Raw genomic sequence first — 27,576 nt, 5'->3', positions numbered from 1 at the left:
AATCTTGTAATTCTTGTTGGAGCTGCCTATTTGATGACAGTTTCATAGAGGGAGTAGTGCAAGTTTGTGATCAGCAAAAGGCCAAAGAAGGAAGAGGGAAAAAGAAGGATGAGAACATGTGCAAGGATGTTCCTATAATAATCCATCTTCTCAATCCATCTTCTCAATGGATAGCATTCCTTATATTTGATACATTTTATAGATAGATAGATAGATAGATAGATAGATAGATAGATAGATAGATAGATAGATAGATAGATAGATAGATAGATAGATAGATAGATAGATAGATAGATAGATAGATCACAAGAAAATAAGTAATTGAATAAACTGAAGTGTCCCCACCCCCCACCCCACTGGTTCAGAGCCATTAAGTTCTTCAAAAAGTAAGGGTGAATCTTCTTGCATAATTCTGTAACATAGTCTGATTTTGTCCACAATTTTGCACAAGGTGGATAATATATGATAGAAAGCACTGATAAACTGCAGTGGACACAGTATGGTGGATTGCTCCATCTGCACTGGAAACAATAACAGGGTGAATGGCAGTTTGTTACTGGCAGCCTGTCTCTGGCAATTGTATTATTAAGGAATTCAATCTATAGTGTTGGGACTCTGCACAGAAAGAGCAACATTAATGCCCAGTGTTGACAGATATATGACAGAATGTTTTTCCACTTACTGCAATGAAGGGCAGGAAAAACATCAAGTTTAGATTGTGGACCTGTAAGAAGTATTTGGAATCTAAGCCCTTCATTATTTTTCTTCTTCCTGAAAATTTAGCTCTGTTATTCTCTGTTCCCCATCTGCAAAATGGGAACAACACTGCCCCCTAGATTTAAAAAATGAGGGACAGAGGGAAAATATATTTCTGAGATGCCATCCATTGATTTGATGCTCCAAACATGCTGAGTTCTTTTTCAAAATTTAGTTTGGAAATTATGAGCAAATGGAAACTAAATCTGGAGCCAGATAAAATCTACTAATTTAAAATGGCCCTTAACATTGGACCTAAGTTTCTCAGGTGCTATAAAGCAGTAGCCCTAAGGAATTATATGCTTGCAGTGTGTATAAGAAATGGTATGTTGAGACAGGAACAGGCCAGATAAGAACAGTCTGTTCATAAGCAGAATGACTTATGAATCTCATACTCTGTCTTAGTTCAGCCCCATTTCATAACTTCAGAGTTTTTCTCCTTGCTGGATTTTTCTCAAGAAGAATTGGAAATCTCTTCCACAGTGGTTGAGAATCATTCTGTAAGCAGACTGACTTAAGCCTCCACACTACAAATGCAACTTGCTTGCGAATGCCCTGAAAAAGTGCTTGGATCAGAACCTGGGACAGTTCTCAAAGACTTTAGTACCCCTGCCTTTGCAATATTCTGAGGAGGCTGAATCAGTCAAACACCCTCTACTGTGCTAACAAACTGATACACTCATATCCTAAATATGCTATATATAATGGGCTGGTTGAATGAATAAGAATTTAAAGAAACCAATAAATAAATAAATAAATAACACAAAACTGTTAACTAATATGGCATTTGGGTTTTAAAGGGAAGTGTGCAACCTGGTACAAGTGTATATTGGTTACATTGGCCTAAAAGATATTAAATTACCAATTTGACAGATCAGAGGGGTTTTTTTATGGATAAAAATGCCGTGCCTAAATCTTCACACATCATTGGTGCTAAAAAAGCAGTAGTTTTAATTTTATTCTGGAGGTGGGAAGGCCATCCAGGAGTAGGGTTGAACATGAATCTGCTCATGAACTAAATTCATTTTGAATTATGGCTGGTTCATAGTTTGTGAACTGAAGTTTGTGGCAGGTCAACTGGCATAAATTTTCCATGAACTTTCAAGCACTTTGTGGAAGTTTGTGCCTGTTATTGAATGGATACATTTCCAGACCAATAGTCTCTGCTCAAACAATTTTTTTTCAAATCTCAAAGCAATGAGTGGGGAATTCTCCAACTTTGGAAACACTGTTATCAGTTACAAACTAGTCATGTCAGTTTCAAGAGAGGTTCCCGCTTTGTTAGAGTTCACGTCCCATTTGCAAACACCCCCCCCTGGATTTATGAACCTGTGCTTTGAGATCAGTCCTTTCAACCTTGCATTGCCAGTGGCACTGGGTTCTGCTGGGTACTCTGTGATTGCACTGGTACTTCTGGGCACTCTGTACATTGTACTCTTTCTGTTGGGCTTGCAAAAATGCCCCACTGTTTGGATTATGATTGAGCTGGCATCGCCCATTGACACTGGGTTCTGCTGAGCACTAGTACATTGCCTACTGCTGGGTTTGCAACTGGTGGTTTTGCTGGGCAACATCCTCCTTGCTTGGATTATGCTGGGTTTGTAACATCTCCTTGCTTGGATTGTGCTGGGCTTGTAACTCCCCCCTTGCTTTGAGTGTGATTCTGTACTAGACATCAGTCCTGCATTGCCACAATGGCAGGATTCTGCTGGGCGCTAGTACAACTCACTGGTTCTTCTGGGCTTGCAAAAATGCTCCCCCCTTCAATTTATACTTCAGAGATTCTCTGTTTTACCTTTGTCCTTTTAGGTTTGCACTTCCACAGTGGTATTAGTACTGCTGGGCACCTTCAGGTTCTACTGCAGAGATTATCTGGGACTTTAATTCTGTTTTGCTGGGCTTCTATTTTCCTTGCTTTTCTTGCCCCCCCCATTGGAAACAATGGGGGCACATCTTTTGGGGGGCTGTAACTTGGATCCCAAAAGTCATTCCTCAGCAAACTTGGAGGGCAGATAGAAGAGTGTTATTTGGAGATCTTCTGCAAGTTTGTTGTCTCTAGCACACTAGGTGGGGCATTCTACCAAGCCATTAACCTCACAAACCTCACAAGTTCATTTGGCTTTTAAAAGTTAATGACAGTTCATGGCTGCAAACTGTGCATGCCATGAAACACAAATTGAACCACATTTTCCTGGTTTGTGCCCATTCCTACATAGCAACATTGTCTTCAAAACTTTCTTGTTATTAAATTTTTCATGAATTCAGGTTCAAAACCATCCTTAAAAATTAGGTATGAGTCTTTTAAACTAACTGGTGAGTTAGGGGCACCCGCCCTGTAATGCTAATGCCAAATACTCAATGCTTAAATCCAGATACTCAGTATAGCCCTATCAATATGCCCTTGCAGAAACAGAAACAGGTAAGATAAAAAGACATGCTGATAATCTCAGTTGTCTATCTCTAGTGCTCAGTGTCTTAGCTTTATTTGGTTCTAATAACACCAAGGTATCTTTCCTGTTCAGCCTGGCAGCAACCAATAAAAAAAACACTATTGCCTTCTCCTCCCCAGCAGATGTTTGGCTGGTAAAGCAAACAGGGCCTCAGTTATTCTGTAGGCAACCTGCTGGACTTTGACAGTTTGTCTCTAAGTATTTAAGACAAAGCTGAGACTCAGGGCAGTTTTACAGAAAACTTAGCAAAACAGGTAACAGTATAGATAATGCAGCAGCTATAAACAGTAACTGTACAATAAATAATAGTAAATTTAAGAGGTGATGTGAGAGACCTCTGCTTGAGACCATGGAGTGACACTGCCAGTCTGGGTAGACAATTTTGACCAAGGGACTGATTCAGTATAAGGGCAGTTTCATGTATTTGAGAATATACCCCATTTTTGCTTGGCTCAAGTGGTACAGCATCTGCTTGGAATGCAAAAGATCCTGGGTTCAGTTCTTGATATCTCCAGTTAAAAGGACCAGGTGGTACGTGATGTGAAAGACCTCTACCTGAGACCTTGGAGAACCATTGCCAGTCTGAGTAGATGATACTGAACTTACTGAACCAGGGGTCTGATTCAATATAGGGGAGAAGATGGGTATAAATATCTAAATAAAGAATATGTTTGATTGCATAAAAAGCAATGGTCCTGTCTGACCTTATGCACATTATGAAATGTAATCTTAGGAAAACTAAACACTGTAGTAAAATGTAGTTAATTTTTGAGGGCAGTTTTGATAACTGAGAGACCTGTTGTTTTCTCCCCAGATAAATAACCTCCGAATGTGTGTGGGAGAAGGCCTAGGTCATCACTGTAAACCTTGCTTGTGAAAACTGGGATGTGCACTCTATGTCAGTGGTCCCCAACCTGCAGGCTACGGCCCGGTGCCGGGCCGCAGCTCCCTCTCCCCGCCCCCCCGCAGTAAAAAAACTTCCCAGGCCACAAGCTTGCGGCCCTGGAAGCTTCTTACTGTGGGAGGGCGGGGAGAGGGAATCAGGGCCAGGCCGCGCATCGCGCATTCGATGCGCGGGCGCGGCCCGATGCGCGGTCATGGCCCGCGGGCGCAGCCTGATGCGCGGCCGTGGTCCGCACAGGCGCAGCCCAATGCCCTGCCGGTCCCCAGCCTCAGAAAGGTTGGGGACCACTGCTCTATGTGAACATATAAGCTTTTGTTTATTGTAAGTTAAATGTCACGTGTGAAGATCTGTTGACTGAGAAGAAGGCTCTTCTTCTCTATACAGACAAGCAATCTACTCCAGTGGTCCCCAACCTCCGGTCTGGGGACCGGGACCGGTCCGTGGATCAGTTGGTACCAGGCCGCAGCTTCTCCTTGTCCTCCTCCCTGGCTGCAACCTCAGGGGCTGCCCTGCCACTCTGCCACTGGCTCACCTTTGGTGCTCTCCGGCGGCCATCGTGGCTGGGGCTCCCCCTCGGCATGGCACTGCACAGCTACTTCCCAGCGGGCGGCGGGAAGTCAGGGGCGCCAGTGGGAAAGCAAGCGGAGCAGGGACTCAGGCGGCAGTGATGTCCTTCGGCAAAAGACTACCCCCAGGCCTCAGTAAAATTGTCCAGCATTGACCAGTCTCTGGTGATAAAAAGGTTGGGGACCACTGATCTACTCCATAAGAGAGGCCAAAACTATAATCCCAGATTCATGCCTGGATTCAGACATCCACATGTGTCATTTTTCTTAAATGTACATGAGGCCAAACTGAATTCCTGATTCCACAAGGTGTGGCAGCCACAACTTTGCTCTTATATCCAGATCCTATAGCTGAAATATATAGTTAAACTGAGGTAATTTGAATAGAAATAAATATGCAGTTCTGGTGCACTTTTCTGGGAGTAAAAGGAAAAGCTGGGAGGGGGGGTTGTACCCTGCTTTTTACTACCTGAAGGAGTCTCAATGTGGTTTACAATCACCTTCCTTTCCTCTACCCACAATCGACCACCCTGTGAGGTAGGTGAGGTTGAGTGAGCTCTGAGAGAACTGACTGGCCCAAGGTCACCCTGCATGTGGAAGAATGAAGAATTAAACCCAGTTCTCCAGATCAGAGACCATTGCTCTTAAAGACTACACCAAACTGACTCTCATTAAACATCTCCGGGTTTAGTAGGAGTACTTCTGTAAAAACATGCACAGGGTAGTACTGTAAATCTTGTCTCCATTATTCGACGTTAGAAAGACCCTACACAATGCAATGCTAAACAGAGTAGAACCTTCTAAGGCCATTGTCTTCAGTGGATTTAGGTGTAACTTTATTTAGGATTTCACTGACAAACTTGTAATCCAACTTTGACGACTCACAAAACTCTATCAGGTTAAAAGTACAGAACATAAGATTCCCTAAGACCTCATTTGATTTCATGTTACTAGCAGAATGCAAACCCAGGTATTTCTTGAACTTCCCTCTCATTTGCTTTAAACACTGCTATCTGTTTGCATACGTTTACTCAGAGGTATCCACCATGCAATCCATCCTTAGACAAGCTATTTGCCTATGGAATTAAGTTTATTAAATTGATTCATTGTTTGGAGCAAGCTTTATTCTTTGCTTTCAGTGCTGCTGATCTGGACTCTATTTATGTCACTAGCAAAGTTTACAAAGAGCCAAAGCTAGGCTTTAGGATGGCATTTGAAAATGCATGCATCATGACAAATAGGTATTCACTGTAAAGCTCCATAAGAATTCCAGACAAGCTGAAGAGAGAAGATTCTGGTTGGGAAATTCTAGTGCACTAAAGGATCTTGAACAAACTGCAATGGGCAGGGTACCAACTTCAACATGTTCCACAGTTTAGGAAGCTGGAAAAACTTAGTATCTGCTGTCGGTCTGACTCTTTCTGGAGTGGGAAGGGACTTTGCTATACTTATCTACTGACTACTGCCAAGCACTTTGCAACTTGGAAACTACGACAGGTGCAGAGTGGTTCTGCTTGCCTCCTGAAGCCTTTAGAGAAACAAGAACATATCCAAGCAGTCCTGTTTCATTCGAACTGGCTGGCTGTGCCTTCCCAGCACAACTGAAGGTGCTGATTCTTACTGCTGAAATTCTTTATGGCCTGTGGCCTACACACCTCTTCCTATATGAATGTCTTAATTCTGTAGGACTGATCTTCTGCAATTTTAAATGACAATGGCCATAAGAAGTAGGACCTTTACTGTAATACCCTTGAGTCTGTGGAAAGGCCCTTGAGAGAGAAGACTGTCACTGCTCTTATCTCACAGCTTTTTGAAAGGGGCAAAGTTCAGGAAAGCATTTCTCCAATGAGATTCTGATGTAATAGGCACTACTCTTGTGACTTTTATTTATGTACTAGCTTCAAAGTCTGTCCCTAAGAACCGGCCTTGAAAGGCTCTCCTCCCATGGCCCCTGGCCAGGCAGCTTAAGGTGGCTTTGGGCCGCAGCTCGCAGCCAGATCAAGTGGAGCGGGCGGGGGCTGGGCAGCTCATTAGCATGGCCTGGACAGAGCTCCTCAGCAGGCAGTCAGCAGGCCAGGAGGCCCTCGTCAGCAGGCCCTGCTTAGCAAAGCAGAATGCTTTGCTAAGAGCTCCCAAATGCCCCTTGTTAGCAAGCCCTCCACCAGGGCCCTCACCTTTGCCCAGGGCCCTCACCTGTTGCTGGCTCTAGGCACTGAGGCGTCTGAACGCATGAGAACAAAGAGGCTAGAGTCCAGGGATGGAGGGCAGGAGCTGCAGGGGTAGGACCAATCAGGGCAAAGCTGGCTGTACCCTGATTGGTCCTATTCTAACTTGGACAGCCAGACACGTCCCATCCCTCAGGCTGTTTCACAAATATATAGAGGAACAACAATGGATAAGGATATGATTTTATATTTCAAATAGATTCGATTATACATGAATTGCCTGGCATTTAGGGAAGGAGACTCATTGATGTTTAAATGAACAAACAAAAGTATAAAGAGGAGGGGGATGATGATGAGGAGGAGGATAGCCATTCAGTTGTGGCAGACTCTTGGTGATCTTATGGCTAAGCTGTCTCCATGTCTTCCAATCTTGCACCACTGATTGTGGTTCCCTTCTTCTTTATCATTTGAGAAAATCCTATGGAACTGGTCTTAAATGATAAACAGGAAGGGAACCCCAGTCAGGTTACCTTCTACTTTGATCTGCAGCCAGGTCACGTTTGAAGTAATTATGGCTCTGATTCATTTTGGCTTGACTGAATAGGATCTTAGATCATGTAAGTGAAAAGAGATAGCAGAATATTTCTCTGGATTGCATTTTAAGGGTAAATCTAGACAGTTTTTCATTGCTGGCCATGAAAGTTGACATGAATAGCATTGTACCATCAATTGGCTTTTTGCTCTTGATGTTTTCTGTTAGTGAATATAAATGTTTCTACCTTGTTAAAGAGACATAAATCTGTAGAAGTAATCTTGACAGAAGACACATTGCCCCACTTTCCAATCTCTATCCCACTTCTCTTCAGAGCCTCCTTAAAAACGAAATAAAAGGTGAGTCTGTGCCTTTATGCTCATGCATTCATCCATCCAGAAAATAAAATGGTTGCTGACTATAGATGATCCCACCTCCTTCATAGTCTTTGACCCTGGATGTTTTCAATGCCATCTAAAATTCCTGCTTTGCATGGAGGTGGGACAATGTATGAATAGGAATGTCCAAATTCTTCATATATTAAATGTCCTCACCTCCATCTCTGAACTTCAGTTTCCGTGGAGTAAGTTTACCCATTCCAGAAAAAGCATGAAGATGAGTACTAAATCATCAAAAGGCAAAAGTGAGCTGAAATTAGTCAATGTTGGTAAGGCAGGCATCACAAATCAGTTACCTCATACCAGCCTTATCGCCACTTGTGGAACAGACTCCATCTGTGGAACAGTCATTTATCAAAGCCTCCAAAATGCCCCATGGCCTGAGTTTTGCTACTGGAGAAATTGGTTGTGGAAATATGGTATGGAACAATAAAGGTATTGCTGCATAGAGCCATTGTGATAAGGATGTGCTGGGGGCTTTGCATCTTTAGAGCCAGTAGGTATTAAAGAGCAAAGATTCTCATGCAAGGGATACTAGAAATTGAGTAGATGTACAGTCACAACAGGTCAGATCCTGCACATCAACTCCACTAGCAGTGGCACATTTCCTCCAACTCAAGGAGCCTTCCTCTGATGCTAAAGAGTCTCTCAGGAGGGTATAGCCACTTGCACCAGAGGAAAGCACCACTGCTTGGGTGGGGAGGGGGAAGAGATCCAACCCAATGTATTTTCCCTCCTTCTGAAGTCCATGGAATAAATGTCCCTGCCACAAAGTGCTCAGCTTAGTTGCTATGATAAATTCTATTAAAATTTAAAACCTCTTTGACATGTTTTCCTCAATATTTACACCACATTCTTAGGAACACCTGCTGTGTCTGCACACTCACACACATCATGCATATGAGTATAGACTTGTTCATGGCATTCCTCCATGTACAATCTCCCTGCAGTAAGGGGAAATGCTCAAAGAATTGCTGTCAAATGCTGTGGAGAGGACTGTAATTTAGCAGTTTGGCTTGGACATTTCAGGAACTCCTTCTACCACAATTCCTTTATTAGTTGGCCAGTTTCACCAGCAGTGGAAAACCCCCTTTCTGCCTCTGTACTGTATCCGTCTCCTGCCTTTGTCACGCCCCTGTGCATGCCCTTCACCTTGCTGCCACACTCTGCTGTCTTGGTGACTGGGTTGACAAATTACACCATGCAATCAAGGCAGTTCACTTGCATTTCCCTTTTTCTTTTCTTTCTTTCCCTTTCAGTGTAACACGTGCATCATACTCTTTGCCCCCTCTACCCCATCACCTTTCCTTCAGGGCAGTGGACATGATCCTTCCCTTTTCCTCTTTCCTGTCTTCACAATAATCCAATGAGCAAGGCTAGGCTGAGAGGATATCACTGACCCAAAGTCACCTAGTGATTATCATAACTGATGTGTGGAGATTCCCCAGATCCTCTTCTGAATCTCTGATGCTATACCACACTGGCTGAAATTTGTCCCTGCAGAGTTAGGTGGGAGAAAGGGTTAGATGCCCACGCTTGTAAGACTACCACACCAGTCTTCTTAGCCCCTGATTTGGTCATGGTGGTCTGCAAAAAGAATATGTTGGAGCTGTCTGAAATAGGTATTAGTTCCAATTGCATATGCTCCATTTGATAAATGCTCAGCAACCTATGCAAAATTATTTATTTATTTATTTATTTCCTTCATTGCCCTTTATATTAGCAGGAAGGAGTAATTTGATAATAAAATCCCCTACTTGAAAACAAAGATCATGGCATCCGGCCCTCTCAATTCCTGGCAAATAGATGGGGAAGAAATGGAGATAGTGACAGATTTTATTTTCCTGGGCTCCAAGATCACTGCAGATGGGGACTGCAGCAAAGAAATTAAAAGATGCTTGCTCCTGGGGAGGAAAGCTATGGCAAATCTAGACAGCATCCTAAAAAGCAGAGACATTACCCTGCCAACAAAAGTACGTTTAGTCAAGCCTATGGTATTCCCAGTTGCAATGTATGGCTGTGAAAGTTGGACCATAAGGAAGGCCGAGAGTCAAAGAATTGAGGCTTTTGAACTCTGGTGCTGGAGAAGACTCTTGCGAGTCCCTTGGACTGCAAGGCGAACAAACCGGTCAGTCCTAGAGGAGATCAGCCCTGACTGCTCCTTAGAAGGCCAGATCCTGAAGATGAAACTCACATACTTTGGCCACCTCATGAGAAGGTAGAGTCTAGTGCTGGGAGCGATTGTGGGCAAAAAAAGAAGGGGAAGACAGAGAATGAGGTCTCTGGATGGAGTCACTGAAGCAGTGGGCATGAACTTAAATGGACTCCGGGGAATGGTAGAAGATAGGAAGGCCTGGAGGATCATTGTCCATGGGGTTGCGATGGGTCGGACACGACTTCGCACCTAACAACAACAACAACTTGATCTTATTGTGTTTCTTGACATTCAAGTCAGCAGTATGGTCTAATGCTAAATGCTAGTTGCTTAATTTTTATTAGGATCTAATCCAAATAATCTGTATAAATGAGATGTTTGGTAATGACCAGTTTTGAAGTTGCATCAGAGTGCCTGTACATTGAGTGAGAGAGAGTGAGAGTAGGCAACTGAATGTTGTTCTGTTAATTCCTAGAGAGAGGGACTGTTAATCTGCACAAACAGAACTGATATTCAGATTTTATGTATTATAATAAAATAATCATAAAATAATATCAATATTTCTTCTCTTTCTCTTTTTCTGGCTAACCTACCACACACAGATGTTGGGTAGGTAAAATGGAAGAAAGGAAACTGATATATCTAACAAAAATAACATCTGAGATTCCCAGGATAAAGAATTCTGTATCTCAAACCAACTTCCACAGCTGGATCATAGTGATATCTCTTTGGAGCCAACTTGGTGTTGTGGTTAGGAACACTGACTTCTAATCTGGTGAGCCAGGTTTGATTCCTTGCTACACTACATGCAGCCAGCTGGGTGACCTTGGGCGCACCACAGCCTTGATAAATCTGTTCTGACTGAGCAGTAATATCAGGGCTCTCTCAGCCTCACCTACCTCACAGGGTGTCTGTTGTGGGGAGAAGAAAGGGAAGGCGAATGTAAGCCACTTTGAGACTCCTTCTGGTAGAGAAAAGCTGCATATAAGAGCCAGCTCTTCTTCTTCTTTTATAGAACGTAGCTTCAGTGTGTTGCTAGAGATGGGTATGTGCCAGGTCAGTCCTGGCTTTGCCATGATTTCTTTAATGTTACCCATAGCTTCCACAGCATGACAGTATGTTCTTTTGATACACAAGTGGGGATCAAAAATGGCCTTTGGCTTGAGTCTCAAGCCCTCTCCAAGGTGCTGGGGCTGACAATGAGGAAGCAGAAAAGCCACACCTGGGCCATGATTAACAACTGTTTGCTTAAGCCTTGAGCAATTCAACTGCCTCTGCAAGCTGCTGGCTTTTGAAAAATTAATAAGAGCACCGAGGAGAAGAAATAACGATTTCCATGCTCCCTGCAGCACACTTGGAGAGTGGATGCCTCAAAAACAAGCGGCCCCTTGTTCCTCCCCAAACCATTTCTAGTAATAGGATCCATATTATCATGGAGATTCTGTGTCCCTGGCCCCAAGTGTATAAAAGCAAGAGATGGTAGAGAGAAAACATTTGCAGAGGACAGATATTTGAAAAGGAAACTAGTGGTTGAAAATGGTACTTTGGGGGTACCAGCAAAGATGGGTTGTAAGAAAATAGAAAAGGGTTTAGGTGAAAAAGATGAAAATGCACAATTAAACAAATCCATGGAGGATAGACCTATCAATGACAGCTAAATGCAGAGATATATCGTCTCCTTATAGTATACTAGCAATTGCCAGCTGAGGAACAACAAAAGGAGAGTTTTGGGGCTCTGTGCCCTGTTGTAGGCATTCTAGGGGCCTTGTTGGACACTGTGAGCAGCCAGTAAATGGTCTTTTTAATGTTGTGAATCCTGAGCCATCCTTAAAAGCAGAAGGAAGAATATAGTTTCAGTGTGACTTTCCAGATATGAGGCTTGACATCCTAAATAAGTGAGTAGATAGAAAAGGGAGTTTGAGTTTTCTTCCCCCTGCTCTGGACAACTGCTTTCTCCATGTCTTGTTGTTGCAGTGATTCTACTCCTCGTTTGCAGCAGCTTCCCCAAGTAAACAGTTCCCCACCTATCCCATAAAGGCCGCAAGCACCCTGTGTGCCAAAGCCAGAGAAAACCAAACAAAGGTCCCCACCCTAGGAGTACAGCACATTTTGTCAAAAGATTACTCAGGCTTGTCTCTCCCACAGATGAGAACTTCTGCTCCTGGCCATATTCTCTTTCCCAGATCACAGGCAGTTGGTTTCTCAAAATGGAGTGCTGTTAGTAGGAAATGAAAGGGCAGGGATTATAATTTCAGGCATCTTAATTTATACAGCTGCCTCATACAGAGGCTACTGCTCCGTCAAGCTCAGCATTGTCACTTGTGACTGTGGTAGCTCTCATACCGAAAGTGCCATGGTGCTCTCTGACAAGCTCAATGACTAGTCCTCAGAGGAAGAGCATGAGGAGCCAAGGCCACTGGCTTAGGAGGACCAGCAGGACCAGGACAGAGGTGCCAGTTGGTAATGTGCCAGGGTGCCAGAAGCCACCCTATTGGAACCTGTCCAAGGTCTTTTGACTGGAGACACCAGGGACCAAACAGACCTTTCTACAAACAAGCAGGTAGTCTACCCGTGAGCTATGTCCCCAAACTAAAATTATTCTATCGTGACCTTCCTTCTACCATTACTCTTTGGTCGCTGAGATCAATAGCATCCCTTCACGTCTCTTCAGTAACATCTCTGCTGTTCTTGTAGCTCATGCAGTTGTTCTGATTTCAATTGCAAGTGGATACCAAGAATGTAATAAGTGATATTTATTTTTCCCTGCAATATTTATTTATTTTCCCCTACAATAGGCCTCCTCGTGTCAACAGTGCCTCAAGAGGCAGCTTAGCAGAAATCATTTATGCTGTTTTTGAGCTGTTGTGGCCAATTTGTCTGGCAAGAGACCCATAAACCATGTTCAGGATATTCCACAGTGCCATTTTAGGGAACACAACAATATGTGTGCTGCCACATGCTGCTGTCTGAAGGAGGAGAGGAGCAGTTAGGAGGCGCTGTCCCAGTATCATTCTGCCTCCAAGCCAGCATGCCTTCTTGCTCTCAAAGAATCACAACCTTCTGCTCCCACAGTGGTGGGGGAGGGGGTCTGCCCCTGGGGTTTTTGGTACATGTTGCCCAGCACCACTCTAGAGAGCTATGGTTTATCTTTTATCTTCATAACAGAGGTCTCAGTAATCTGGCACTCTCTGAAACCATTTCCTCCCTGTTCTCATAATGGTTTAGCAGGGGGAGGTTGGGGTTGGATTAACACATTTCCCTGTCGCAGTTATTGTAATGCAGTGACAAAAATGCCTGACATTAAGTATGCAGAGTAATTTATGCATGAAGCGATGCAGATGAGTGTAGAATTCAGCAGTTGATGCACGTCATCCAAAACTATTTAAACTCCTAGAATGTTTTTAACTTCTGGCCGGTATCAGTGTGCATGCCTTGTGATTTTGATGTGCTGATTTTGAGTGTTGTCATTTTTTTTCCACCCAGGATACAGAAGGGCCTTGCAATGTTGAGCATGGTGGATGATAGGGAGAGGCAGTTGCAGTGCTGTTTACACAAGGCCCCCAAATACCAGGCATTTTGTTGTGTGTATTATCTTCTTTGCTTGTGGTCAGGAGAGGAATAAGGCCTAATCCTACTTCCAAGTAACTCCCCACCGTCATAATTTGGCAAAGAGTTTTCTCAGGACTCGGACTCAGGCCTTGCAAGCTGTTACCAGATTCCCTTTTGTGCTGGAAGCCGCAAGGGGGCTGGATTTAGGCTTGGTTTGTTAAAGTCTTAATTTAATCCAGAACAAATAAACTAGAGGTTTGGAGCTGGGCAGCATCTCTCTGGGAAACCCAGAGGCAGAAGCTCCCCATGGGGGTTTTCTAGTATCTGAAGCATTACAAAAACAACAGAGTTTTCTGAACAGCTGGCATTGTCCCTGGATGTGGAAAGAGCCTGTCTTCATAGACTTCTCAATGGAAAAGACAAATAGCTTTTGCAGAATAATTGAATTATATGCAACACTGTATTTCAAAATCCACATATCCACATATCAGCCATCTCCCATGTGCAACTCGTATAATCAGTCCAAAGACTTTAGAATTGCAAACCCACAAAATGTAAGATGGTGCTTTCACCTGGGTTGAAGATCTGTTTGGGTAAACTCTGCAGAAATACCTCCCTTGGATCAGACAATTCACTTAGTCTAGTATACAGGCTCTTCTAGAGACTTCTGCCTATAGTATTTTTATACAGAACAGTAGGTGAGACTTTGATTCGATGTCTTTCACTCTAACAATTTGTTTTAGGATGTCTTGTATAAGAAGCTGTTGGCTGAGCCATTACTGCAATCCTTTTCCAAAATCCATTTCTTTGCTGATGGTCGTTATTGCATTTTTATATGTGAGATTAGTTTTATGTATAACTTATTTTTATTTATTTACTATGTTTATATACTACCCTCCCTGAAGGCTCAGGGCAATTTGCATACAGCAGGAACGATACAGATAACTCAATATTTATAACAATAATAATACAGTGGTAACAGTAGACAACATAGTTGAATGATAGAACAATGAGAGAACATTAAATCAACGCATACTGATGACCTTGTGGGTTAGATGGATCAGCAGTGGTTACCATAGGAGGGAGGCCAATGGGAAGTGGTTGGTTCAGGTCAATCTAAACTAAATGCCTGGCTTTTGCATATCTGAGATTTTCTTTCCACTTTGTGCTGTGTGTGAACATCCTTAATTTTGGAGAGATACAGACACAGAACTGAATTCGTAACCAACATGCTGTTTTACGGTTGTGTTGCAGGCAATATGTACTGAAGTACATACTCAGTACATATTGAAGTACATATTAAAGTACATACTGAAGTACATATTGCTTTAAGCTTTACAGGGAAAAGTGGCTTGAGGTTTAACTCAAGGTTTTCGAAATGTCTTCCTTTTCTGCCAAGGAAACCTCAAGGGCATGCCACAGAGTTCCTGAGCACTGGGATGACCTTGTGAACATTAGTGCATTTTTAAAATGCATTATAGATGCCCCATTATTTAGTATGGAATTGGGGGGGGGAATTAAAGAAAATTGTGATATTAAACGAAAATGACCTTATTTTCATAGCTAGCTGTCTTCATAGCTACATCAGAGATAAGGGGGAGTATGAGAAGTCACTCAGCTATTACATAAATGAGAAGGACATTTAGCAGTCAGAAGGAGAGCATGGTGGATCTTGCCACCAAGGAGGTTTGCACTGATATAGATCGGCTTTCATAAATTGTTGTAATAGCCATCACATTGCTGGCCATCAAAATGACAGGTATTTGTGGGAGGAGAGCTTATGTCAACAGCAATGCAACTGCCTCTCCCTGTCCTTCACCATTCTCAGAACTGCAAGGCCCATATCTAGGGTTGCCAGCCTCCTGGAGATCTTCTGCCATTACAACTGATCTCCAGACAAAAGAGATCAGTTCCCTTGGATTAAATGACTGCTTTGGAGGATGGACTCTGTGACATTGTATACTGCTGAGGTCTTTCCCTCTCCAAATCCTGCCCTCCTCAGGCTTCACACCCCAAATCTCCAGATCTTTCTCAACTCAGTGCTGGCAATCTTACTTGTAACATGGTCAGGAAGGACTTTGGCTGGATTCTGTATACAAAATAATAGCTTGCTATCCTGTTCTTTCTGGGACTATATTCTCTTGCTTCTACACTAGAATATAGGCAGGCAATGCTACAGATTGGGGGTGGGAAGAAAAGGTAAATTCTATACTTTCCTCACAAGAGCATGCACTTAATTAATGTAGGCTACTGGCTAGCTCTTTTACTCTGATCTGATGGTGCCTTGGACTTACCCAACCCTTTTCTTCAGCTGTACATTACCTAAGAAGAGCATTTAGCTATGGATAAGTTATCATTCAAGGAAACGTCTGTTATTGCTATCATCTCCTCAGCAAGGAACCCTTAGTAATCTTCTGAGGAAGGGTTCTTGAACCCTATGAGGAAGCCATTCATCTAGTATAACAGTTACTGAGTAACAAACGGAGAGGCTCATGGCTTCTGAAGTCAATGGACTTGATTCTGAAGTTCCATTACTCTGCAGTTTATTTTTCCAAATAACAAGCTTCTTCAGATTGCAATTAACTATTTTAATTGAAGTTCATGGGTATGCTAACCTGGATTAATTAGATTGTTTAGAGAGCCATCCTAAACAAGTCTACTCAGGTCATTTTTAGGATTGCATTGTTATTTGTCTACCATACCGGCATGATACAAAGACTGATATACATGTATATGTGCGTGGTCTTCTTACAAACAAAAGGTTATGAGGAAACCTTATTTCATGGAACATCTTCCTGGGCCCATTGCAGTGCATATGTCAGTATTCATGGCTTGCACACAATCTACTTCCAGGCAGGTTCCTGCTGCGGTTTGATATCAAAATTTGCTGTTGCAGGTTTATTTGCAGCTATTGGAGTTAATTATTCTTTGTTCCATGGCTATTCTAGAATTACATATCAAATCAATCAACAATTATATCTTATCTTTGGTCATTTATCATTGTTGGCAGAGTTTACACATGCAAAGGAGCAAAGCACCAGATTGTTCAAAGAATAAAATAATTTTATTTTGAAGAGAAACAGCTTTGTATAGAAAGAGGAGAGAGCGAGTCCTTTCTAGTTGTTCTGTTCATTCAGTCTGTTCTGCAGGCAAACGGGGAAGAAGTATACTCAAAGGAGTAGGACGTCTCCAAGTTAGCCAATAAGGACACTGTAATTTGAAAGATATCAGGAGGTTCCTATTCTAACTATGCTAAATACATATCTCTTCTAATGTCCTTGGCAGAGCATTCTTAATATGTTTCTGAAACATGCACAATGCAGATCTTGCATCTTCCAACAATCATGAGTTTGGTCATGGATACTAAAATATGTCAGTGCTTTGTAAGACTTTGGATGAAAGCTTTTACATTTTTATCTGGTAAGCTGGGTTTTATTCCTTGCTGCTCCACATGCAGCCAGCTGGGTGACCTTGGGCTCATCACAGCACTGATAGTGCTGTTCTCACAGAGCAGTAGTATCAGGGCTTTCTCCTTCTGGCAGAGGAAAGTGGTGTATAAAACCCAACTCTTCTTCTTTCTAACTGTATATGTTAGACCAGTGGACACCAACCCCCGGTTCAGGGACCGGTACGTGGATCAGTAGGTACCAGGCTGCGGCTCCTCCTCGTCCTCCTCCCTGGCTGCTGCCTCAGAGGCTGCCCTGCCATTCTGCCGGTGGCTCACCTTTGGTGCTCTCCAGCGGCCGCCATGGCTGGGACTCCTCCTTGGCGTGGGACTGCGCAGCTGCTGCTGGCAGCACCTCCCAGCGGGTGGTGGGAAGTCAGGGGCGCCGGTGGGAAAGCATGTGGGGCAGGGGCTCAGGCGGCGACATCCCTCGGTAAAAGACTACCCCCCCCAGGCCTCAGTAAAATTGTCAAGCATTGACCGGTCCCCGGTGATAAAAATGTTGGGGACCACTGTGTTAGACTAATAGTGCCATCTTAAGACTTAGCAGGGTTAATTCTGTTTAGGATTGCTCTGTAAATGTGAACCCATGCTTTCCCACCAGCTTTTAAACATATAGATCACTGTTGCCCACCCCTATTCCACCCCCAATTACTCAATTGATTCATCCATGAATTTGAACACTTGTATAGCCAGGTCCTTTCATATAAACAGCAGAGATGTCACTGTTTTCAGACTGGTTCCAGTCCTCTCTGATGCCATCCTGAAGGAAAAGATAATGATTTGAACTGGCCACAGTAGAAGTTTGAAGTATCAGAGCCTTGTTTGTGACATCAGAGACACTGTTCTCTGTGGACTAGAAGTCACTGTATATTGTCCTTAGTTTGTACTTTCATTGTAACCACTCCAAAGATCACAGCCTCCAGTCTTAATGGGTGCTATTGAGTTGAACAGCCCTCAAACATCTGTTCTTTTTTAGTGGGTGCTCTGTTTGAAATACTGGGCTCTTAAGAATTACACTGAGTCAGCAGGTCTGTCTTAAAATCAGCTTGTTCTACCTGTGCAAAGAAATAACTGAACACTTGCTTTGCACAGGTTACATTGTCCTTGTTGCTAAGAAAGCAATTGCACTGCCATAACTGTCAGAGCGAATGACTAGAGTTTGGAATCTTTTCTATAGCCTCAAAACTCTGGTGTAGATGTTTGGGCTCTGTCAGATAAATCCATTTTGTTCCTCGTTTTCTAAATCTGCAATACCAAGACCGTTTACGCACTGGAGGTTTCATGCCGGGATGCAGGCTGGAGATTTAGTCATGGCAGGTTGCCCCACCTCTTCCTGCACCCATATGGGGGAGCATTTGGCCCGGTGCCCCTCATCCGCCCCCAATTTGTGCTCCTGCACAGGAGCCGGGGCAGTGAAGTTCCCAGTGCATAAACAGTCGAAGAGCTACATTTTGACTTCAATAATAATAATAATAGCTTTATTTTTACAGCCTGCTCAGAGCAGAGTTATGCTGCATGATTTTTAAATGTGATTTAATTACACTTACAGAAGTAATTAAGAAACCTTTGTAAGAGCAAATTGTAAGAGCAAAGTACCCTGTGTGGTAAGAAAAGGAATGAGTGTTCCTGATGTACTTTTAAGAACTCGAATTATATGATGCAAATCTTTCAGTTGTCTTTCTTTGGCCAGTCATGGAGAAGGAGGTACTGACTTGCAGCAATTAGTGACACTTAATTACCTATTATTTACCATATATCATTCATGGTGGGGAATAAATCTGGTTCTAGCCCTTAGGGGGAACAGCAGCAAGCAATTTATTTTATTTTATTTTATTGGCACAAGGAAATGAACAAAGTTACCAACGTACTATAAAGAACATTTTGGTAAACAAAGTTCCATATAAAGGGCACATTTATTTGGTCAGAAAGGCTCAGGCAGACTCTACAGGTTTGTTCCCTGTTGTTCTTCAGTAAGGGCAAAGATTCTTCTGATACTATGCTGAAGATCAGAACCTGTGAATCATGGCAGATTCATCAGGAAATTGTGACCCCAAATAATGGGACTAGTAAGTGATTTTGAAGCCACGAGAGACTTGTAGTGCAATTTTAACCAGAGCTATACTGTTCCAAGTCCATGAAGGCAATTTGCTTAGGACTCCATTATTAGAGGGGTTTTAAACAGGATATTTTCATCTTCATTTTCTCCAAGCATGCCTGCTATGTTATTTTAAAAGTCTAGCACCTGTGGCGCAGAGTGGTAAGGCAGCAGACATGCCATCTGAAGCTCTCCCCATGAGGCTGGGAGTTCGATCCCAGCAGCTGGATCAAGGTTGACTCAGCCTTCCATCCTTCTGAGGTTGGCAAAATGAATATCCAGCTTGCTGGGGGGTAAAACAGTAATGACTAGGGAAGGCACTGGCAAACCACCCCGTATTGAGTCTGCCATGAAAACGCTAGAGGGCATCACCCCAAGGGTCAGACATGACACGGTGCTTGCCCAGGGGATACCTTTACCTTTACCTTCACCTAGCACCTGATAACTTTGCTATTATATAACTGAATCCCCACACAATATGATGTGATTACTAAACTGATGCAAACACATGAAAGAAGCCAACAGGAAAATCTGGAGAGAAAATTATGTTGAACTATCAATTTAAAATACTAAGACATTGAAGATACATATATCTCTACTACCCTGGCTTCTGTTGTATCTTTGTATGCTCACTGCTGCATGTTTCCATAGTGCTTACTGGATGACAACCTAAACTCTGACCTCACATGAGATTCTTGGAGAGGGAAAATATTAGTTGGATTTTGGGTAGAAAGGGGGAAATACCCATAAAAAGAACAGCCCATGTGAGGCATAGTCTCCGAATTGCACACTGGGTGACCTGACCCCAACAGCAGCCTTTTAACTGAACTTTCATTTCAGAAGGATTTTTTTCCTTTAAAGCCTCAGGCTTTCTGTTTGGTTACTGACAGATCAAAGGTTGTCATGGAAATCCATCAGGTTCATCCCCTCCTCTGTCAAGTCCAGGCTTCTCTGTATCCAAGCCAGATGGATGTGATGTTTTAAAATGCAGGTTAAAAGAATACAAGTTGAAAAGTTCCTTCAAATCATGATTTCAGGGGTTAAAAAGGCTTAGGATCAGGAATCTATTGGATGTCATTTTGCCAGCTGACTTCACAATGACTTTTAAAAAGTGCAGTTATTTGTGAGAGACTGTGGCAGACAGAAAAAGAGTACTGAAATAGCCTGAGATAAAAGGATGCCGCATAGGGTGCCCTGTTCTGCCATGGGCTTCTTCTATGGTTCTGACCTACTGTGCTAGCCTTTCACTACAGCATGTTTCATTTTTGTCTGGCCATAAGGGTTGTGAAATCAGATATGACAAGACAAGTGGTAGTGGGGGTGCAAGTGCCTCTGATTTGGCATTTTCAGCCTGCTGCCACCATTCTGTTTGCACTTTTGTACTCCAATTTTAATAATGCTTTCATGGAAATAAATTCTGCTGTTAAGGGGATGTGCTTCCAAGAAGATGTGTTTAGGATCATGGCTCATGTGTATATTCTATCTCCTGAAACTTGCTGTCTATGAACAATGGAGCTGCCTTTTACCAATCAGGCCATTTGCCCATGTAGCTCTATTCTGATTGGCAGTGGGTCTCCAAAGTCTTATCAGAGGAAGGTCTCTTGTAACATTCACTGCATGAGTTAACTGGAAATGTCATGGATCAAACCTTGGGCTTTCAGTATGCAGAGCATGGGCTCGAACTCAGTGCCACCAGCCCTTCCCTTCCCCACCTAAGGTAACATGCACAGCCTAAAAAATAGAATGGAAAAAACCAAAAGACCTGGGACACACACACACACACCAAAATGACTTCTGTCCCTCAATGGAGATGTCAAATAATTTGTTCTTGTAACTGGGTAGGATTGCCAGTTCTGAGCTGGGAAATACTTGAAGATTTTGGGGGTAGCTAGAGTCTTGAGAGAGTGGGGATTGGGGAGGGGAGCTACCTCAGCAGAGTAGACTGCCACAGAGTCCACCTTCCAAAGCAGCCATTTTCTCCAGGGGAACTGAACACTGTCTATTGGAGATCAGTTGAATCCCTAGGAGATCTCCAGCTAACACCTGGAAGTTGGCATCCCTAATATGAGGTAGTTAAGGTAGTCCTGAAACAGAAGTGTTCCTTTAAGAGGAAGTGCTCAGCAGATGGGCAGTAAGTGGAAAGTCACAGGCATGCATATTGCACAAAAAACAGATTGTGCATAAGACCTCAACACTATATGTGGCTTAAACACATTTCAGATTCTTTTGTCTAAATGTTGATAAGAATGTAGCTTCTCTATCATGCTTTGGTTCATCACATTAAAGATTCCAATATTTTTGTCACCCCAATTGCTTCAATCTCATGAGGTTAGGAAGATATTTGGTCTCCCTGTCTGTAAAGTTATCATTAGGTCCTAACCAAGGGTCTTCTGTGTTTATCTCCTCATCCCCACTGACAGGATTCCTTCTCTTGCCCTCTTATTGCCAAATGACCCAGAAGGGAAGAGTTGCCTGGGCCCATGAAGAGCTATTTAACCTATTTTCATCCAGGGGTCTCTTTGACCATGGAGTTACTCTTTGCCGGTTTCTCTTCCCTTAACAGGCTTAGCTTTCCTTCATTGTGCCTGATCACTGGGCAGAAATGCAGAAATCAGTATCAAACTATCCTTTCTGGCTGATGCATGTTTTTTTTCCCTCCCCTTCCTTCCTTCTCCTTTTCTTTGATGACAGATCTGGAGTCAAACCTGTGTAGAGTGATGGGCAGTGCAGGCCAAGGCCTGACTGCTTTGCCTTACAACCGGGTCACCCTTCAGGATACTCTGCTGCTTTCTGGTCTGGAGAGGCTGCCTGTTTTGCAAGACTCAGACAGCCGGAGTTGGAGATCTCTTGACAGTCCTAGCCCACCTGCCACCCCTGAACAGCCTCTGCCCACTGTCTACCTGCAGTACTTTGATATGCTTTACCCAGAAGACAGCAATTGGGTTCCTAAAGCTCTGGGTGAGAGCCCACAAGTCACCAGCCAAGGGGGCAGGACTGAAGTGCCCAAAGAACCCGAGCAGTGCCCTATCATTGACAGTCAGGGTTTGAGCCTCACACCTGACATGGACTACCAAGCCAGCCTTCATCTGGAGGAGCACTCCCTGGAACAGGTTCAGAGCATGGTGGTGGGTGAGGTGCTCAAGGACATTGAAACAGCTTGCAAGCTTCTCAACATTGCATCAGGTGAGTAGTATCTCAATCACTTTCATATTTTATTGTTTGGGATGTATAGCTCCCAATTTAGGGAAACTTTCATTGTACAGGATGATGCCAGGATTGCTGAGTTGTGGTGTCTGATAGTTTTAATTGTCATCCATCAGCTATTGATGGGTGCCTGGCTGGTATTCAAGTTGTCACCACAGCTGTGAGCTCTACCCTTACTGCAGTCAGGGGAACAGATGTTGAATATATGCTCAGACCTTGGTCTACTTTTTGCTTGCAGCTTGAGCATAGTGATGAGTGCCTTCGAGGGTTCCATTTAGTGATATTATGGAGTTGATATGTACATTGACAGAACAGCCTATATGGCACCTATTTCACTGAATCATAAACTTTTAGGGTCAGTATTCAACTCCAGCGAGACAGTTCCCTGTTGACTTAGTTTCCAATCTTATCCTTTGGCCCATTACATAAAAGACAATACAGCCAGACATTGGATGCAAATTCCATTTATCAAAAGGCATGGTCTTGTGTTCTAAAAATATTTTGTGACCAGAAACTCAAAATTATGAGTCCTAGGTTAACTGGACTTGCATACTTTGTTTTGGATTAAATCTCTGTTTCTTTCATTGTTGCTGTATAGCAGGAAAGATGCTAGAGTTCAGTAGATGAGTGGGATATGCTATGTGTACATATATAACATTCATATGATGCCCGCAAAGAATACTACAGGTAGTAGATGCAGGAAGACAGAAGGTACATCATCAAAGTACATAGAAATGCATGAGAGGATCTGGACAAGAGCATAGGGTTAATCATTGATACCCTCTTCAGATGCTCTATAGTTGTTGAACTAGTAGAAGAAACCATCTTTACCACGTTACATTATTTTTCTATGCGCACAAAAGAGGGGAAAGCTTGCATTTTAAAATAAAGCAGAATTTGAGATTTAGGAGGAAATTAAACATTGTGCAAAAAATACAACAAACTAATTTGACTGCATAGCTTTCCCCCTCCCCAATAAGGGAATCAGTCAATCCTACAATTTTGAACTGGATTTAGGAACCAACACAGCCATTAGTTCCACCTCCCTCTCTGGTTTAACTGTGGCACTAATATGGACCAAACAGCTTTAGATTGGCAATATGGTACTGTGTTATATAGTGATGTTTTAAATAATGTATTTTAATGGTAACCTATAAGTAGGATTCTGTTGTAATTTTATAGTATGCTTTTAACTCTGTTGTAATCAGCCCTGAGCCTCTAGGGGTGGGTGGACTACACTTACTTAAGCAGATACATACATACAAGACTTAATGAAACACATCCTTGATGTTGTTTCCTTAATTAAAATGTCCCAGTTCTACAGACCATTCATTTCTATTGGTTTACATGTAATGCCCACAGAACAGGGCTAGCACATTTGTCCCAGAGACAATAGGAACAGAATAAGGTCTGTACCATGGCCACCCAGTTCAGAAAACCCATAACAGCCAGGTGACTCCAGCCCTGAAAGCCTTTGACAGTTTGTAGAACAGAATAACTTTGGTATGACAGCAGTGATCCAGTGGCTGCTATGGAGGATGGCAAGTCACAATATCAAATTCGGAGTGCACTTTTCAACAGCAGGAAATCCATGCCACAAAGATTGCTGCAAAGCCATGCCACAAGGATTGCTGTAGCATTGTTGTGTTCAGTGCCCCTTGTTAAAAATATTTATGCTGCAGCAGCTTCTTAGATTCATCCCTGGGCTAGACAACCTTCATTGGACACCTAAGAATGGCAGTGGGCAATCAGGCAGCTGACCTACAGTGAAAGGCAGCTATTCCAGTCAATTCGTTGTTTCCTGCAATTGTGATCATTCTGGCAGTTTCATTAGCTATTTAAAAGGGTAATCCCTGGGATATTCAGTCAGAGGTAGTTAGCATGCATTGGAGATCACGAGCCAACTCTTTCTTCTGATGTTTTCATCTGATATGCTGGAGGGTGGGTTTCATGTACCAAGGTTGATTTCATGTTTGATGGAAGCAGCCACACAGAGATGTGACAGACCCGTGGCTGAGAGAAGAAATAAACTGTAAAACGAGAAGGCAAAAGAGGCTTTCTTTCATTAGCTCTTTAAGCCCTGCTACAGGCTTATGAAGCTCTGTCCCTCCTCTGTGGTTTGATTAATGAAACATCTTACCATTGATATAAGGAGGATCAGAGAAATGTCTGGGAATGGATATGAGAATGCTTATCCAGAGTATTGTACAATAACTCTGTAACTGTTGAGTATGTTATTCTAGGCTTCATGCTGGCTTCTGTTTCCATTCTCTTTGAAGCTAGTTGTCTTAAGTCTGGATATCCCAAGAGATCTGCAGCAGCATTCCCTTGTCCCATGCTGCTTGGGATGTTAACCAGCTGCAGCAGTTTAGAGTGGCCTTAGGTTAAAAAGTCCAGTGCTGAGCATGGTGGTTGCATGGATCATACTCCGACATCAAAGAGAGTGCCTGGAGATATAACTAATCACATGTCAAAAGCTGTAGCAGGAAGAGCGCTCACTAGCTATACTTCAGAGAGCTTTATTTTCCTCGCAACATTTGTTTTGCAGTGGAATTATACATTTAGCCATCATGCACTGCATCTAGAATATACCTATATCTGTCTTGTAGACCCAGCAGACTGGACTCCGGGGAATGTCCAGAAGTGGATCTTATGGACTGAACATCAATATCGCTTGCCCCAGATTGGAAAATCATTCCAGGATCTTTCTGGAAAGGATGTGTGTGCCATGTCTGAGGAACAGTTCCGTCAGCGATCCCCAGCTTGTGGCGATGTCTTACATGCTCACCTGGACATTTGGAAATCAGGTGCCTGTGCTGATATGATTTGGAGAAGACTACAGCTAAAATGTTTGCCTTTCATGCACCCAGGGCAGTAGCAGCAGCCATGTTCTTGCAGTCCTGCAGTATCTGTGCACCTCTCAAATATCCCTGAGAACCAGGATTGTTCTCTGCACGTTACACAGAATGGGAAATATTTTGTGCTAATGGACTAGCTTGCAACTACTGGCTTCTTGTCTTGTTTGGTGACTTTATGGAGGCTGGTACAGTCAGTTGGATCAAGGCTGTAAAAGTTTGTCTGTGGACTTTTTCACACTAGGTTTTTGCCAACTGGACTTCTTAATGTCATTGAATTCCCCCTCTCTTTTATACATGGTTTGGCTGTTATTCTCCTGAGGTTCCCCCCTCCCAAGTTTTCCCATGGTTTTTCAGACCACTGCAAAGGTGGCATGAATAAAACACAGGGAAAGTTCAGAGAAAAACTGGAAAAGTAACCACTGGCAAACAAAATTGTGTGTAAGGGACCCAGACCCATAACCTGCAATTTTTAAGGGGAGGGGTGGAATGATTACATTGATGGTATATCATTATTGATTTACTTTATTATGAATGAGTTATGATGTAGTACAAAATCTCTACAAGGGATCATTCTATAATGAAGGTGAAATGATAATCCATTTTATTTAAAGCCAAATATCATCTTCCTTTATTTACACATGATAAACAGTGTCTTGTAAATATTGTCCTACTTCCACTTACTTGGGTTGCAGTGTGGCAAATGGGAATCCCCCCCACGCACCAATGTATCACCATAAAAGTGTTTGTTTCTTCCTCTGAGTATGAAATGAGGTCTTGCAAACAGCGATCACAGGAAAAGGTGCATGGGGTGGGAAGATAGATGGCCCCTTTGATTCACAACATCATCTTCCATTGAACTCATCATCACACACATACACCCCCAAGTCCCCAAACCCTGCTGTACTTTAGCTCCACATAACTTACTATAAGGACTTTATAATAATTCTAGGCACTCAGGCTGAATTGCAGTAGGTGGTGCCTGGAGAACTCCCAGAATTACATGTGATCATCAGACAAGAGAAATTATTTATCCTGGAGAAAATGGCTACGTCCCTCCCCCTCCTTCCCTAGAAGCTATTCACCAAATCTCCAAGAATTTCCCAACATGGAGTTGGCAACCATATCAAATATGTGCACATGCTCATTTCCTTCACAGGTATAGTCAGCCTGACATGTAGGGGAAGGGCAGATTTTTGCTTAACACAGATGGGAACAGAAGCTGGGGAAGCTCCCCTCTACAGATAAAGAACTTGACACACACACACTTTTTGAACCCAGTTAAAAGAGAAGGTAAAATTATTGTCAGCATCAATTGACAGGCAGGCAGTTCTGTTTAGGATTTTTGTTCTGTTTAGGAACATGGTAGTAAAACAAACAAACAAAAATTTCCCAGGAGGCTCAGCAGCCCTGCACAATGCTGCGGAGCTTCCTAGGGCATTTTGTGTCCCTTCTGAGACACCGTAGTCAGTCCAGGGTTGGGGAGGAGCTGGGCCTCGAAGGCCCAACTCTTCCCTACCACACGGGCATGCCCTGGCAAAGGCTCCATTGGTACTTGGGGCAAAAAAGGGAACATGGAAATATCTGTGTTCCCTTGCTACGGGGCAACAGAGGGCTAAATCGGGACAGGTCTGGGCTAGCACCAACATCATGTAGAAGCGGGGATTAGCCCTACAACCAGACAAGCGTTGGCCTGGATCTAATTCCATGTGTGGAAAAGGTCTGAATGGCTAATTGAATAAGAAACATTCTCAATGCTCTACAGTCACATAATCTTTGTGGGGTGTGTGTTGTAAGCAGGGGAACTGGGCCCAAGAGTGGAATGGGCTTGACCCCTGGACCATCCCTTGACATTTGTGCTTGCCTTCCAGCTGCCTGGATGAAGGAGAAAACTGCCCCTGGAGAGATGCATTATTGTGGTGAGTTCACCGTTGCCATTATTATCCAAATCACAAAAAAGGGAGAAAGTAGAGCTGATGGGAAGCTATTATTGGGAGTACAGAAAGAGGTCCAGGAAACCACATGGTGCTTTATCTGCAGCAATGGCTACTTTTAGTTTTGCCTGCTTTAAATCAGGTAAACAAAGAGCTACAGAAAAACAATGTGGACATCCAGTCCTTCAAGAGGTACTCTGATAATTAGCTGGATCTTTCTTCCTACAGGGAGTGAGGAGAACTGGACAGACAATGAGGTGGACTCATCTTGCTCAGGCCAGCCCATTCACCTCTGGCAGTTTCTGAAAGAACTTCTGCTGAAGCCTCATAACTATGGACGCTTCATTCGTTGGCTCAATAAGGAGAAAGGTAAGCATCATTTCTGGGAAATTCTAAGCAGCTTCTTTTTCTGAGAAACATCCCTTTCCCCTCCAGTTCCTGGTAATGCACTAGCAGGTTCTATTGTGCAAATGTGCAACAGACACTAGTTCTGTGCTGTTAGGATACCCAGCTAGTGGCCTGTGATCCTGGCCTCCTTTGCTTCCCTGGACTCAGAGCTCTGTGA

At 43.1% G+C, this 27,576-nt stretch overlaps 1 protein-coding gene across 2 annotated transcripts in view; it reads left to right on the top strand.

Annotated features, from left to right (window-relative positions):
* SPDEF (SAM pointed domain containing ETS transcription factor) overlaps positions 1-27,576 on the top strand; it is a 33,513-nt gene that overhangs the window by 1,873 nt on the left and 4,064 nt on the right. For both annotated transcript variants that reach the window (XM_077334434.1, XM_077334433.1), the window contains exons 2-5: positions 21,710-22,201; positions 24,832-25,029; positions 26,949-26,996; positions 27,240-27,380. In XM_077334434.1, the coding sequence (XP_077190549.1) occupies positions 21,736-22,201; positions 24,832-25,029; positions 26,949-26,996; positions 27,240-27,380 (853 nt within the window). In that variant the 5' untranslated portion in view covers positions 21,710-21,735. The remainder of the gene's footprint in view (positions 1-21,709; positions 22,202-24,831; positions 25,030-26,948; positions 26,997-27,239; positions 27,381-27,576) is intronic.

Source organism: Paroedura picta, chromosome 4, assembly GCF_049243985.1.
Source record: "Paroedura picta isolate Pp20150507F chromosome 4, Ppicta_v3.0, whole genome shotgun sequence".
Classification (NCBI taxonomy): Eukaryota; Metazoa; Chordata; class Lepidosauria; order Squamata; family Gekkonidae; genus Paroedura; species Paroedura picta.
This window is presented reverse-complemented; position numbering and strand designations above follow the sequence as displayed.